Genomic DNA, 16,468 nt, shown 5'->3' with positions numbered 1-16,468 from the left:
AAGTAGCACGCTGTCATTGTTTTTGATAAAGTGAAATGTTCCTCTAGGCCCCCCACAGGACAGTTTTGAGATGAATACACACTCTGACACAAACTTTCCCTTTGAGGAGGGAAGTGAAGAAGAGCAGGAACTGTCGACACTTCTTCCCTCTAAATGCTTCCCTCTGTGTTGGCTCAACTTCCTAACATGAAAATGAAATCAGCTCACAAACACAAAAACATCTACTTTACTAAAGTCGCTGTAAACTGTAAACTCTTGATTAGTAGGTATACTGAGCATTAAGGTTCACCAAACAATAAGTCAAGGGTTTTTATGTTCCCAAAGAAGTTGTGTATGTTACAAAATAAATTATTACAATTACAAATCTACTTTAATGTGTATGACCAAACTACGAGTCTGAATAATGTGCAGAAACCTCATGAAAAGCTTTTAGTAACAAGTCAATAAAAACACTTAATGTACATTTATTAATATCAAAACTCCTGTACCAATTCACACATTACAGACACTGGCTGGGTGGATACACATTTAAGCAACAACAAACATATTGTGCCACTAAAATGTGACACGTACTGCACAGACTTGAGGCCGGTCCGCTGCAGCGTTTCTACCAGCTTCAGGAAAACTCACGAGAGAGAGATTTCAGTCTCCACTTCACAGAAAACCAAACAACATAAACAAAAATAAAAATCAGTCCATGTGAAGCTCTCTACTTTAAGATGCAGGATTCAGGGCCTCACCCACCCAGCCTGGCGTGATCCTGTTTCAGACCTGTTTCTGGATTTCCTCAGGAAGATGTGATAACCAGCAGATAAGATAGCAGGTCAATGTTCAACTTACAGCCCTCTGACAAAACAGCAGGACTAACAACCAAACAGGAGAATGCTGCTAACAAGATAACATTCATTTTATAACGTGTACATTGTAGACTCTTGTATGTTAAGGGCTTGGAATAAGTGCATAAGTCTGTTTCTTTTCTAGCAGACAGCTCAGTTCTAAATGAAATACAACCTTATTGGTGCAGCGCAGCAAACTAAATAACTGTTTCTATGCTCATTTAAGCTTTTAACGAACGCCCAATTATATAAACACAAACTGCAGATAATTTAAAACCGTATTGCACTCAGCATCTTCACGCGATGTCCAGTTTGAGTTGTTGCGTTAACACAGACTGACCCTCCTATAACCCGGACTCACGTCACTTCAATGGCATCACCTAACATTGAAGACACATATTTCGTGTCTCATAAATTAGTTGCACACACCAATGCCAACCTCCCTCTGCAAGTCACTGGCCCAATGTTTACGTAAGCACAAACTATCTCATGAGCCACTGTATTAAACTGGTACTAAGATGATAAACTAGGCTGATCGGTGGCCAGGCCCCGCTAATTGCCTTTCCATGGATCTTACAGAAATGACACCAATGGATCCCACCATAAACTCACGCAAGGTTGAGGAACCTTTTTCATGTTTCTATAACGTGCTTCACAGCACCAGACGCGGTAACAGTGATAACGCCACACTGGGGCAAGAATGTAACCATGCAATATCATCCATGTTTGCAAAGGAGCTTAGCATGTTGCAGGTTTAGAGATACTGTATACTGATATGTCTTATGACAGTGGTATTGTATACAACTTGGACTATACTGAGATATTGATATGAATTAAATGATGCTTTAATACCGTAGTTTCTTTTTCAGTAGGGCCATTTGCCCTTCACTTGTCCCCGAGTCCATACAAAAGGGTGTAACTACTACTACTACTGCTACTGTCATTTAGCAGACGCTTTTATCCAAAGTGACTTACATCTGAGAGCAGAGCCGTCTGGGAGATTTGCGAGGCCCTGTGCGGAATGGCCGGGGGGGGGGTCTCGCGCGTGAGCGTAGCGAGCTCGTGCAAAATTTTTGGGTTTTTCGGGTCGGATCGGGTGTCTATATGCGCAATTTTAACTCTCCAATTAGCAAAATACTGGATACCTTCCCCTGCCTCATCATCATCTCTTGCCTCGAGTCGCTGCCCCACGGCTGCTTGAGACCCGGGCGGATCGGTGATTTTTGTAACAAATTTATCAAACAAGCCTTTCAGAGAGGCATTAAACTTCCATTTTCTTTAGTTTTTTTCTTTTTTCATCCCCTGATGGAAATTTCCTGAATCTGTCTCGTTCTCTCGACATTGTGTGACAGTTTGTTCCAACTCCACCCGTCTGGATCAGACTAGCTTGTGTCTGCGCTTGGTCTGATCAGTTGTATTGAACAACAGACACGCGCATCATTGCACATATATTTATTGATACGCACAGACTAGTACACATTTAGGTCTGTAATGGAACGTGACTGTTGATATTTATAAGGGAAAAAAGTGAAAAAAAATAAAAAATTGAAAAAAAATTGAAAGAAAATTGAAAAAAAAAGACGGCCCATAGTGCGAGGCCCCGTGCGGTCGCACGGTTCGCACACCCCTTGCGGCGGCCCTGTCTGAGAGAACAACACAAGCAAGAAATCAAATAGGAGGGTAAAGCTGGATCAGTGCTGGTCAGACTGCTGAGAGTCCAGTTAGACACAGGTGTTGCCATGCTATATAATAAAGTCCTGACTATAAAGTTAATGCACAGTTCTGCTGGGGCAGAGATGTGTCTCTGCTAACTGGCCGCCCTTCCTGAGTCTTGTTCTTTCTCCGTGTTTTTCCTTTCCACAGTCGCCTGGTGCTTGTTCAGGACTGGGAATTGCATCGCAGAGAGGTTTTGATGCAATTTGTTGGTTTCCTTAGCGAAGCAATAATAATGACTGTTATTTTATTGACTTTGTATTGATTGATCCACTACTTTGGAACGAGTTAAACTGTATTGTTGAAGTGCCCTGAGATGACATTTGTCATGATTTGGTGCTATATAAATGCAGCTGAACTGAATTCAATTGTCTTTGTTTTTAATATAGATTAATCATTTTCAGAATTGTGTAAGGTTATCGTGTCAGTTACATGTTATTTAATACTGTGTAGAGTACCTGCATCATATCTGTGGCACCAGGTTTAAATTGACCATTTAAGACAGTTCATGTACTTTAATATAAATTGATATATATCGGTATGTGGGTTATGAATTTTTGTCTATTCCTTCCAGAGGTTGATGGATTTTTCCACCAGTTTTGGGACTAAAAAGGATTTTATGGAGAACCATTGGTTATTATGCGTGAAACATCTGCTCAGCCGTTTTATTTTCATCCACAGTGGCGCAACTAAACTTCCTTGAATAACAAAGACAGGTACTGTAATGTCCAATTTTTTTATTTCTACGGATGAACTGATTTGCATGTTCAGGGTTGTTACAAACACTATTACTGTCATGGTTAATAACCTTTGGCCCAACAGAGATTTTACCAGGCTTGACCAACCAGCTCTGTTCTTCAGAGCTGGAGCTGCCTGTGGTGCGAAGGGAGCAATCTGTGTGTGTCTGTGTGTGTGTGGGTGTACGCCAAAGAGAAGCTGCAAATCTGCCTCTCAGCATGCCAGTTCCTTCATATTTTCCTCAGCATTTGTCCGGCAGCTTGAGTTGTAACTGCTCGGCTTTACACTTCTGACATTCCTGCGCAGCTCCAAGTCCCCAAATGACCTAAAAACGTTTTTACTATGTGATCTTTCCATTAATATTAGTTTTATTAAAATGTGGAATAATTTCCACATGAAAAATAATCACAAATGTGACATAGGAAAAGTTCCTATAGCACCAACACTGACATAGTTCAGCTGTTCCTCTTTTTTCCTCCAAACAGCTGATTTTGGCTGCTGATGACCTGAGGCGATCTCACGAGTTCTGCAAATCAACAGCTGCAGCCTGTCACACCCAGCTGAGTCCTGAATGGAGAAACGTCATGTAAAGCAGTCTCCCTTTCATGTCCTTGCATCTCTCCCTCTCTCCTGCTGTTACCCCCCCCTCTTCTTCTAATGAGAAAGCCGCTCGAACATGAGCCAGACTTCGGCCTACGTACACGAAAAAAAGGCTAAAGTGGCACGCTGTCTCGGTGACGTGGCAAATTGTTGGCCTCCCAGTCCTCGTGACGGTCACGTGTAGTTATTGACGAAGATTAACAGCCTCATGGTCGGACTCAACACATGTCGGATGTAAACCTGGTTCCTTTTAGCCACAACACAAGTTTTGTGCTCGAGTGTGTGGCATGCACCACTCCGTCGGGCAGGACGGGGGTGTTGGGTTTCAAGCCGGACCACTGAACCAGCTGCGAGGCAAGGAGAAGGAGGAACAAAGCGCCCCACTGTCCCCCCCTCCAATGCATTTCAGGTTGGGACAAACTGGCTCTACAAAAGACACTACATAAAGATTCTGGCCAGAGTTCCCACTATAATACACTCTTTAGGGGGAAGGTCTGGAGATAGAAAACTAATGTCAGTCATCACAGCAGGGGTTAAGATGCTGATAAGACTGAATGGAGGGGGTTTCATTACCAGAGGGCCAGGGCTGTAACTTCAAGGCCTTTTAAAAACAGAACTAGTAGCCTTTACCGCATTTTTAAGACCATGATTGCGCAAGATCAGCCTGGGAGTTTCATCTTTATCTTAAACCAAAAAAAGTCAACAAGTTTTATCTCCTCAGCCAGTCTTCCTGTCCTTGACCCTCCACCCCTGCAGATTGAATACTCAATGAGTCCAACGAAACAAGTTCCTCTCACACCGTCCACGCAGTAAACGCTGCACAGATCAACGCCACTGTCATTCTTTCTGAGAGAGAAGGGAGAAAAACACAAAATATAGAAGTTGTGCCACGGAACACTGAAAATGTAACCTCGCACAACAGAACAAAGAGGCATTGTGCCGTGCACGCAGAAGTGACAGCATGACATGGTCATACTGTGTGTTACATTTGTTCTTGTGGGCTAATATATCCCAACTTTTGTGCCACAGTCTCCATGAGCAGCAGGATTTGAGCTGATGGATGGTTGGTTCACTTTTGCTGAGCTGACACTCGCCCTTTAATGGTTTCAGTTTTAGTCAGGTTTTACTGGGGACAGTTTGAGTGGTGAAATTTGCACATTTGGCCACATTTGGATTTAAAAAAGTCCACGTAGTCTGGAGGTGCATAAAGACACAGACCCGGTCACATTTCTGCAGCTGGATTTGGATCAGTATTCTAACTAATAGATAACCTCATACTGCGTCAGAAACAGCCTATTTCCTCTGGTCTGCTGGATCTGACAGTCCAATGGTGAGATGGTTTAATGGTGGTATGTCCATCTTCAGGTGTTCCAGCTGGGTGAACAAGGACTTGTAATGCAAAAATTATTTAAAAAAATTCCAGTGCTTTGAACTGCGTGCGGACATGTTGCAACGAGATGAAGTGCAGCAGCGTGGGAACTGGAAAGCTCTTCAAATTCATCCCAAACGAAACACCAGCTTACGTAATTAATGGGAGTCATCTCAGGCGTTGGAGTAAAACTCATGTTAACTCATGCACATTGTAAGTGTCTGAGATTAAGGTCACTCTCTATTTGTGTCATTGACGACCTAGGAAATGATGAAACTTGCGGAAGGCTAAGCGTTAAACCAATTGTGTGGAACCTTTGTGAGGAACAAAGCACACGTCTAACTTCCCTTTCATGGTCTTTGATCCCGTTTTAAACCCTCACTTTTGGGGACAAATGAATTATACGTGACTAACACTCATTCAGTCATGCAGAACAGCTGAAGATCGACAAAAAAAGACGATAAAAGCATGAAGCTCTGATCTAAAACAAGCAGTTTTTCTATAAATAACTTAATTGTATACTAAAAACAGCCCATTGAATCAGCGTGGAGGTTCGGGTGTCTAATCGTGCACACTTGTAATTAAAGAATTAGGCAACACAACAGATTTCTCTGCTGGTAACTTCCTCTGCTTGGTGAGATCACGGTTTACACTTCCCAGTAAAGTTTTCCATATTTATGTCTTTTTCCTCCCAGCTAATCTTGGGAGCTCACCGTGAAGATGTGAACGTGTCTACTGTTCATGAAGCATACGTGTGCTAAAATTTATAGTTGAAAAAATTTGATTCCATATTTCAAGCTTTTTCCTGCTGTCGTGGATTTAATGGTGAAACATAAAAAAGTACTTTGTCTTGGGACTCTTCCTGTTACAACTTGAAGAAGTCTATTTCAGGCCAAGCGGCGAGTCACTTCCCCCCTCGGCCGGGGCGCGGTGACGCTCCAGCTCATTGTCCGGCCGGGGTGGTGAACCTTTCGCAGAACGAAGTGGGGACGTGGAATGCAATGAGTCTCCGTCCTGGATCCCACGGGACCCGATCACCGGCGACTCCCTGCACCCCCACGCTGGCGGGGTTCAGGTTCCACCCCTGACCGGGACCACGGAGACCCCGGCTGTGGGGACAGTGACTCCGTTGTTCGGGCGGGGGTAGCCAAAGCTTTCAGTGGGAGAGAACGCCGATGACGATTCATGACACTCTCTTGGCATTGATTATCTATCATCGTCCCGATCAATACAACAGGGTTGAAATACAACCCATTTAATCAGAACTGACGACAACAGAGTCCAGGGTTGGAGACGGCCTCAGACCTTTGTTACACCCTGCCCTTGCTTCTTCCTCCCCTCATTTCCTCCAATAGCTCAGCTTGCTATCTAATAAACAAAACCCTTCTTAAACACTTTACAAAGGTTAATACTCTACGTTCACTGTTTCTTTTTTGTGTGTATGTTCACTGTTTTGGTGCCTTTTTCACCTATTTCATAAACATTGTAATGACCTGTGAGTCTTGCAGATTTTTGTAAAACTCTTGTTGACTTGTGTCTTAATATTAATATACTTTTGATTTACTTGTGATTCCCACCCATAAGACACACATGAGCTGCGTCAATGAAAACAGCATGACAAGAGAAGCGTGACTAAAGAGTATTTAAAGGGGACCTATTATGGCATCTAATACCTATTTTAAACAGGCCTTGAATGTCTAAAAAACAAGCTTTTGATTGTTTTTGCTAAATAAATTAGAAATTCAGCCTCTGAGCCATGTCTTTATCTTCCCATTCTCTAACCTCATTATCTATGAGGGATTCTGAGTGGGCGGGGCTATGATAATGAGGCACTGTGCTGATTGGCTGACTGAATGACGCGATACACCGCTACGAAAAAATGGCGGAAGCTCCGGCCGGCGGAGTTAGTTGTGGGCGTGGTTTCACGCATCAGAGGCCAACCTATGTAAATCGCATTTAACGACGGGAGCAGAATCTGAACGGCTCTTAGATCCACATCACACTGGACGGATCATCCGGGCGGCTGTACAGACACTGCAGAATTTGGTTGCTTTCCTCCTTCTCTGAGTTGGCAGGCTGAGGGGACACCACTTTATAAATGTTAAAGCAAGAAAAAACGTGTTTTTCATAATAGGTCCCCTTTAACTCACATTTGTGGTGACGGGTGCTAAAGCCCGGAACGACCCATGTTCCACTACATGCAGTAATAATAAAACTGACATCACTGAAAGAGTTTCAGATGTATCAGCGTTTCACGCTGGCGTGAAGAAACCTGAGCCAAAAGGGAAGACTCTTGTTAACAGGTCCAGCTATGTTCCTGCCTGCAGCTATGGTCACAAACTGTAGGTAAAAGAGCAAGAGGATGGAGTGAGTTTCCTCCACAAGGCAGATGCACGCTCTCAGAAATTGGGTGAGAAGTTCTTTTTAGCAGGAGAGCCGCTGCTCCTCCACATGGAGAGGAACCGCTTGAGGCGGCTCAGGCATCTGGTAAGGAAACCTCCTGGACGCCTCCCCGGGGAGGGTGTTGAGCATGTCCAAGGGTAAGGAAATCTGAGGGCAGACCCAGGACATGTGGGAGAGATTGTATCTCTTGGCTGGCTTTGAAAAGCTTTGCTATTCTCCTGAAAGGCTAGAAGATGTGGCCAGGACGAAGGAGGTTTGGGCCTCCCTGCTGGGCCTACAGCCCAACTGTCAGCAGTAATTCACTCTGCTGATCGTCTGTTATCAACATAACGTTTAAATGTTATGTAGAAAAAAAAACTTGTGTGTTTAGAAATATTTTAGTGTCTGAGGTGACATCAAGTTAGATAAAGTCAGGAGAAATAATGCAAATAGGTCTGTTCATTGTTTGTTGTGCAGATCTGAAGGGGCTCGGCCCCCACTAAACCACTTTAGAGCACAATTATTACACTTTCCCACTTCAACTTCAAATCATACTATTTTCACCGTATCTTACAAATGAGAAAATTGAAACTCTTTGCGTCATGTTTTGCCACCAACAGCGAAACTTCATCAGCAAGCAACAGAAATAAGCTAAAAGTGTTACACCACTAATAACCTACAATACTGACATTGTACAAGCTGACTAAGAAGTCTGACCAAGTGCTGCTCATTCATTTTTATAGTGTGGAAAGATATTAACTCTGAAATCCAACTAGTCAGTGAATGCACCGTCAGCAGCAACAGCAGCTCATTCAAGTTTATGAAATAAACTTGAAACAAGTAGTCAATATGTGAAATAGTTCTTACTTCTATAAACATTAAACACAGCAATGCAGCAACAGTGAATTCAGTGAGCAGACAAGGGCTGCAACTGACAGTTGTTTTGGTAACTGACTAATATGTCAATTATTGTTTTGATTAGTTAATCAGCCACAACTATTTCTGCCATGCAATAAAATTATAATTTATTACATAATGTCACAGAGATGTAATTAAGTGGTGAAAATGTATCAACTTGTGAAAGAAAAAACTTAAAACGTAAATTTAAAAATACCAAATTACCTGTTGTCAAAGGATGTCTAAAAGGTAAATTAGGTTTTATAGCCGTATTACAGATGTGTCATTCATGTTGACTGAGGGTATTTACTGATTTAGTCAAAGTTAATTAATAAAAGAAGTAGTTAATCAGGCTTATACGCCCAGTTACGATTATAAATAAACAAATCTCTCTGAAAACACAATGACTCTCATGACATCCTGATCCCTGAACTGGGAACCTTCCCAGCTTACTTTCTCGCACACAAACGTAGACATGCCAGTTCAGGCACATTCACAAATGCACGACAAGGCCCCCACAAAACAAATACATTTATAAATGCAGCACATGTCCAAGCGTCAGGCGACTGTGTGCAGCCGCTCGCCATGAATCATGGAGTAAATCTGGTCCTGTCAGACAAACATAATGGCCTGCACTTCATTACCCAAAGAAGGCATGAGTAATACCTGGCTTTGTCACAGCGGCTTCGATAAATAACCAGACTGACAAACATCAGCAGGACATACTGTTTACTTTAAACCACAACTGAGAGTCAGTTACTGGGAAAAAAAACACCATGTACCTAATATTGTTTATGATGTTATAGATGCGGCTTAATCTGTGAAGAAACACTTAGATCTATTCCCCAGTACCGTCCCGCTGGTTCTGCCCTTGTGAGCCCAGTAGACAGAGATCAAGAAGGAGGTGGGAGAATCTTCCACCACCAAACAATGAGAGGAAACCGGCCCGAGCGTCCTGAGGTCTGAGCAAAGGGCCACGGCTCCCATGACCATCCTGGCTCAAATACTTGCTGTAGGTGTGGCCATTTCTGCCTTGAATGCAAATATACAATTGTAGGCTGACGTCTGTGCTATTAACAGAGTTTTATCCACCAACTGATCCTTAAGGCATGACATCAGATGTCACTTTTAGTAAGATAGGGCTGTACCCAGACAGCAGTGTCACATGAATGATGTACTTCCAGGACTCAAGAGGAAAAAAAAAGGGAACATTTATGAAACAGTGGAAATACAAGCATTTTGATCTCTTAACCGTTAAAACACACGGTTAACTTGGCTGGTGTAACTCATACAACACACGTGACCGCTGAGGCCCATGCCGTGGTGAGTCCACAAATATAGATCCCATCCTCCCACACAACAGCTCCGGGATGATTTGTTTTGTGAAAACATGCCATTCTCTCCAGGCTTTCTACGTAAAGTGCTTGAAAAAAAGAAGAAAGTGCAGCATAAGCAGGGGGGGACCGTCAAAGGCTTCGAGCTCTTTGCAGGAATGTGCAGATTAAAAGGAGAAAAAGTGACAAAACAGCGAACCCACGGACATGAAGTCTCCTCCGTGGCTCGCTTCGTTCTGCAGACTGTGGTTTCTGTCCACTGAAGAGTCACACATGATCATAAACACTAAATGAGCGTACACACACCCACACTTTCCTGTGTATAAGATCCCATCTAGACACAGTCAACTTCATCTGACACGCGCTCTCTTCCTCTCCTGTAATTAGTGTTTAAAGAGAGGCTCACGCAAGCTGGCAGCAATAAAGACGGAGGATTTCCAAAAACTTCTCACAGCCTCTTTCATCAGTTGTAATCACTTTCCAAGAAGAAAAACAAGACCTATTCAGTCTTTTGTTGCAGACTCAAAAACACACCTTTACATAGTTGGATACCTGTTTTATTTCTCGTGGCTGCAGCTCAGTATCAATATGAGCCCGAGACACATATTCACATTGTTCCGGGTCCACTTCTGATCCGTTTTTATACAACTGGCTAAAACATCAACAAAATAAAATGATGCTCACAGCTCCCGTGCAAATCTGTGTGATAGAGTTGGGATGTTACGTAATATGTAAATATGAACAAAGTGCAATTATTTTAAAATCATCTAAACCCTAATGTCATTGGAAAATGGTCTAAAGATGACAATCAAGAGTCAAATGCTGAAAGTGAGAAAGTTGTTTTGAGAAAGAGATGCTCACTTTGACCTAGAAAGCAGTGTCATGTTTCTGCAGAGTTGGAACTTGTTCATCACGTGTTGCATCACTTTTTCTTTTAATAAAAAGAAGTTCTTGAGAAGGGCAGGTTCAGATCTCGCCTGAGGCGTTTTTATATTTGCATTCTGTTTTCCTCTCAGGATACTCAGCTTCCTCCCACGGCCCGACAGCGTGCATCTTAGGCTGATTGTTATTACAAACCTTTATATAACTTATATATGGTTTAAGATTCGTGGATGCACAGACGGTGTTCGTTCGCGGTGCTTTTCACGAGTGTTTCTGAGCTCATGAATAGATTTCTCCAGATTCTCCAGGGATATTATCCAAATACTTTGCATTTTTTCCACTGATAACCATGACTTTGAAATGTTGGAGCGTCTTTACTGCTGAACCCCTCCACATATTCACCCCTGAAACATTGCCTGGGTGGGCTCATTCTGTATCTAGTTATATTCTTAAAACCATTGTTATTGACCCTTTTTGAAAAGGACTACACAACTACCTTTCACTGGCAAGAGCTTCTCTTTGCTTACAAATATTTAGCTGAATTAAATGAAGAAAAAAAAAACCCAACATCTATATTTTTGGTTTCAACAAACAGTATTTCCAGAGATTTTTCCAGTGAAGTTTAGAGTTCTTGTCGTTTATGTTAGTCAATGGGGTTCAGCACAAACTCAGAGATAGCGTTGCTCTCCACTACACGATGGCGGAGTAACAGTTTGACTTCACGGTAAACAGCAGCCTGACCCTTGGAACCGGCGGCGTGTTTTGTGTGTTTTGTGTGTTTTGCTCTGAAGTGAGCGCGACTGTTATTCTTCTCCCGGGCCCTGCTGGTCGTTTCTACCTTAATCACTGCTCATTCGTTTTTCACACCTCCCTTGTGCTTTCTCACTTTCGCCTACCTTCTTGCTCGCACACGCTCAGCTGCAAAACACGCTCCATCAATGTAACCATGGCGACCCCGGGGGGGGGGGTGGGGGGGTTCTCAGGTTCTGGAGAGGGCGTCGCTCCTCGTACCCTCTTTTGTGTCATTTCAAAGGTGAGGCCAGACGAGAGGACGTCAGAGGGACTGTGTGTGTGTGTGTGTGTGTGTGTGTGTGTGTGTGTGTGTGTGTGTGTGTGTGTGTGTGTGTGTGTGTGTGTGTGTGTGTGTGTGTGTGTGTGTGTGTGTGTGTGTGTGTGTGTGTGTGTGCGTCACTGGCCGGGAGACAGGACCAGGGCACAGGAATGCCGGACAGGATGCAGGAAGAAAATTCCAGAAACAGTTGAGTCAATGCAAAAAGAAACACACACCCCGAGGTGCCTCAGACTGCAACAAAGATTAGAAGCATCCCCTTGAGTCCAATTTTCACCTCCTGTGAGCTCCTCCATGTCTTTCCGTCTCCAGGTTAACTCCCCAGCTTGGGAAATCTTGCTGTGTGGGTTCATGTAAAAGAAAATGTCCCATCTGGGATCACTTCTCGGACAAACTCACACTGGATTGCTGTCAAATGTTAAGCTGACAATCTGAAAATCCAAGTGGTGATAATTGCTTTGCAACAAGACTATTGTGTGTTTGGGAGCCACTTCCCTCTGGGTTGCGTGCCAGTGTGAGCTGAACCACCGCAACTCCATTAAGCCATCTGTAGAGCATCGAGGGTAAACACGGGAACGGTCGCTGTATATTCCTACAACAAACAACACAATCCTGCTGTGCTCCAGAGATGCGCAGGAGCAAGCGTGGGCCGCTTGCTATTTTCATGCGAGGAGGGAAAAAAAAGGAAAAAAAGAAAATTCTTAAATGCCAGGAACACAATTCAGACCAGACCTACTCACACCGACACAGCTGTGGAGGCATTGTTTTTAGTTGTTGATCAGGATGAATGATTACGTCAGACTTGAAGGTGTTTTAGACTGAATGTGGAGGAGTTTTGAAAAGAAAGGTGAAGATAATTTGCTGTACTTCTAAGGCCCCGTTTACACGGAGCAAAAACGGAGGCGTCTTCATGCGTTTTGGCCGTTCGTTTACACGAAAACGGAGCTCAAAGTCACCAAAAATGATCATTTCTGAAAACTCCGGCCAAAGTGGAGATTTTCAAAAACTCCGTTTTCACGTTTGCGTCTAAACAGAGGAAAACGGAGATTTAGGCTTCAGAACGTCACATTATGCAACAGAAACGTCACCACCGTCATGTGTGCGACCTGTGTTTACAACCGCCACCGTCAATATTTTCTTGTATTTTACCTGTTTTATATTCTAAAGTCACACTTAAAAGTAACTCCACTTCTCTGTCACTCCAAACGAAAGACTCTCGTTCCGTCTTGGAAGTAAGCCTGAATTATGGTCCCGTGTTAAATCGACGGCGTACGGTACGCGGCGGTGCGCGCCGTACGTGCGCGTCGCCGCGTACCTTACGCCGTAGGCTCTGCGTTGGTGTAACGCAGAACCATAAATCAGCCTTAACTGGAAGTTACACGTGTCATTTGTTGATGTTTTTTCCAGGATTCTGATTGGCTGGCATGACGTTAACAGCGTATTTATGCGGATTTGTGTAAACGAAGAGATTTTGAAAACGATCTTGTGTAAACGATGGAATTTTTCAAAACGTAGAGGGGGAAATATCCGTTTTTGTAAATACCCGGCTATGTTTAAACGGGGCCTAAGTAACAGTGACAACAATATTACAGATTTCAGAAGACCTCCAGGAGGGGGTGGAGTCTAAGGGCTGACTCCACCCTCTTCAATTGGCCGCTATGAACAATACTGTAGAAACATGTTAAAAAGGGAGTAGTTGTACTGTATTGTTGTGATATATTTCTAAAAGAAACGTTGTCACCTTTAAAGAAATTATAATAGCAAAAAGTAATATCTTATTTAAGCAACTTCATCAGTCAATCCTGATCTGCAGCTTCCATGTCATCATCACTTAACGCACATCTTCCCGGGGGAAATCACAACACATTCCCATAACAAAGGAGCGGGAGGGACAGGAACCCTTGCTTATGAGTCAAGAAGTCTAAAATCAAATAAAAAGAAGCTCAACAGGGTTTTTTTCTGTGTCTCTGTGCTGGCTGAGCAAGTTGTTGTGTACTGAGGACGAGTGGCGTACGTAGACAGAAACAGCCTCGGGGGTAAACATCCAGGACGCTAGTGAAGGGCACGGATGTTTAAAGACTGGAGGGATCCTCGTCTCCACAAGTGCTTAGGCTGCATTCACACACAGAAAGACACACACACACACACACACACACACACACACATAGGGAAAGCAGGGGGGAAAGCAGAAACCGTGACAAAATGACAGAAGACACCAACAAGTAAAAATGTGTCCATTATGTTTAGCAGACGAAGATGAAAGGGTAAAAGGAAGAAAAACACTTAGCGAGTATCCTTTTCTGAAGATTTAAAAGCTGGCACCGAAGCATTTCCTGCTGTTTCTTGTGGAGAGTTTATAAAGTTATTTGGTGGCTTTCTAAAGGACACAACACAAAGGCCCAGGGTTTCCTCTGTCCCTGCAGGCTTTGGTGTGAGCCGGACTCCTGTTTGTTGCCGACTTAATCATTAACCTTAGATGCGTCAGAAGTTAGACAAGCTCATACTTTCAAGTGAAGGGGCGTCAGAAAACAGCTATTTGAGAAGGTGAAAGCAAAGCACCACTTTCACAAAGGGGCCCCTGTTTATCGTGATCCCAAATCTGAACCAGGTTTGTCTTCACACCCACAGCAAATCTCCCGCTAGCAGGCCCCCCCCGATCCACCCACAGCCTGCTGTCCTGCAGTCCTGCAGCAGGAGCCCCGTGGGGGCCGCTGCCGGCCGGGGTCAACCGTGTTACTGACTCAGAGCTGGAGGAGGAGGATCAACGGTACTGGCTCTGTCAGTCAGTCCGGCCTCCTGGAGGGTCCTGCTCCAGCACGCCTGACCTACGCTGAAGGCCTGACTAGTCCTACAGACCCTGGACCCGGGTGTGTTGGAGCTGGAGGTGTGAGGGCTCCAGGGTCAGGACTAGTGGTGGGGGGAAAAATCCATATTGCAATATATTGTTGCACTCTCTGTCGCAATATATAATCGATAAACTGACGGCAAATATCGATATTTTATTACAACACACATAATGGATTTATGCGGTTGTCACCGCACTATTGTTCATGCACTTCAATTTGTCCAGCTGTACGGTGTTTACATCTACAAGCCTAGGAGGCAGTGAGGTACTATGCAAAACTAAGTTGCTTACTGACTTTTCAGTATTAGAAACCAAGCAGTGCACTGTCCTGGTTTATATAAAATATGTTATTAATGTTCATGCACTTTAATTTGTCCAGCTGTACAGTGTTTACATTTACAAGCCTAGGAGCCAGTGAGGCTCTATACAAATGCACTTTCTTTCTACATTGTATGAAGTTTAGCCATTGAATAAATGCATAACTACAGTTATTCAGTCACATATATCGTGATATATTGTTGATGAAATACCTAACAATATATCGGATATCGTAGATATCGTGTATCGTGATATTATCGTTATCGTGGGCCACATATCGCCACAGTATTGAATGGTGAGTTACCCGTATCGTCCCACCCCTAGTCAGGACTGACAAACACCTGCATCTGAAAGTGGAGAGATCAACTGTGGACTGGACTCACCTTCTCCGAGTTGATGCTCAGCTTCTTCTGGAGGAGCTGGTGGGTTTCTCCGTTAGTCTCTGGGACGGGCGTGGGCTCCCTGGGCTTCCCTTCCCGGCCCTGGTCCCGGCCCAGGTCCTGTTCCCGGTCCTGGTCGTGGTCCTGGTCCTGATCCTGGTCTTGATCCTGGTCTTGGACTTGATCCTGGTCTTGATCCTGGTCTTGGACTTGATCCTGGTCTTGGTACTGGTCTTGATCCAGGTCCTGGTCTTGATCCAGGTCCTGTTGCTCCACTTCCTCCACTTTCTCCACCACCACCACCTCCACCACCGCCTCCACATCCTCCACCTCATCCCGCTTCACATCCCCGTTCTGTGTCCTGTCCATCTCCCCCTCTCCATCCTCCACCTCCTCCTCTCCTCCTTCTCCTTCCACTTCTCCTTCTCCATCCCCGTCCTGGAGGGGCAGGGGCAGCCCCTCGGAGACGTACTCCTTGAGACACTTGAGCCGGTGCTTCTTGAGCAGCAGCTCCGTCTCGGGGTCCACCACCACCAGCTCCAGGCGGCCCGCGGTGGCTCGTATCCGGGCCACGACCTGCTGGTGGCTCTCGCTCTCCACGTCCTCCCCGTTCACGAACACCAGCCGGTCCCCGGCGCGCAGCCCCGCCGCCTCGGCCGGGCTGTCGGGCTCCACCAGGCGGATGAACTGGCCCGTCTTGCCCTTCTCCCCGTGGAGGTGGAAGCCGTATCCGTTGTCCCCCTTGTGCAGCGCGCACAGCCGCGGACGCACGACCTGGCTCCTGCTGGGCATGTTGGGGCCCCTTCAGCTGCTGCTGGGCTGCAACCTGTGGCTCGATCGCTCTGGAACTGAATGGGAATCTGGTCGGGATGCTGCTGAGTAGGGGGTGTGTGAGCGGAAAAGAAGAGGAAAAATGCCCAACCCCCGCCCTGTGGTGGGTGATGTGTCCGTGCCGTGTGGGGGGGGACGGTGATCGGCTCCCCGCACCGCGTAAAAGCGCACAAACGCACCAGGGGGACCGATGTTGCGGGACCGAAGCCGGGCCGGTTAAACTCCGGTCAGAAGTTGATCCTGTCTGAGTTTTTCGACCGCAGAAAGTGGCAAA

The 16,468-nt window shown here is 44.9% G+C and overlaps 1 protein-coding gene across 1 annotated transcript in view; it reads right to left on the bottom strand.

The window, feature by feature from the left end:
- The window catches only part of LOC133421444 (Na(+)/H(+) exchange regulatory cofactor NHE-RF1-like), a 29,027-nt gene extending 12,559 nt beyond the window's left edge, over window positions 1-16,468 (bottom strand). The window contains exon 1 of the mRNA XM_061711050.1: window positions 15,367-16,468. Within this exon, the coding sequence (XP_061567034.1) occupies window positions 15,367-16,155 (789 nt within the window). The 5' untranslated portion in view covers window positions 16,156-16,468. The remainder of the gene's footprint in view (window positions 1-15,366) is intronic.

This window comes from Cololabis saira, chromosome 21 (genome assembly GCF_033807715.1).
Source record: "Cololabis saira isolate AMF1-May2022 chromosome 21, fColSai1.1, whole genome shotgun sequence".
NCBI classification, from domain to species: domain Eukaryota; kingdom Metazoa; phylum Chordata; class Actinopteri; order Beloniformes; family Belonidae; genus Cololabis; species Cololabis saira.
This window is presented reverse-complemented; position numbering and strand designations above follow the sequence as displayed.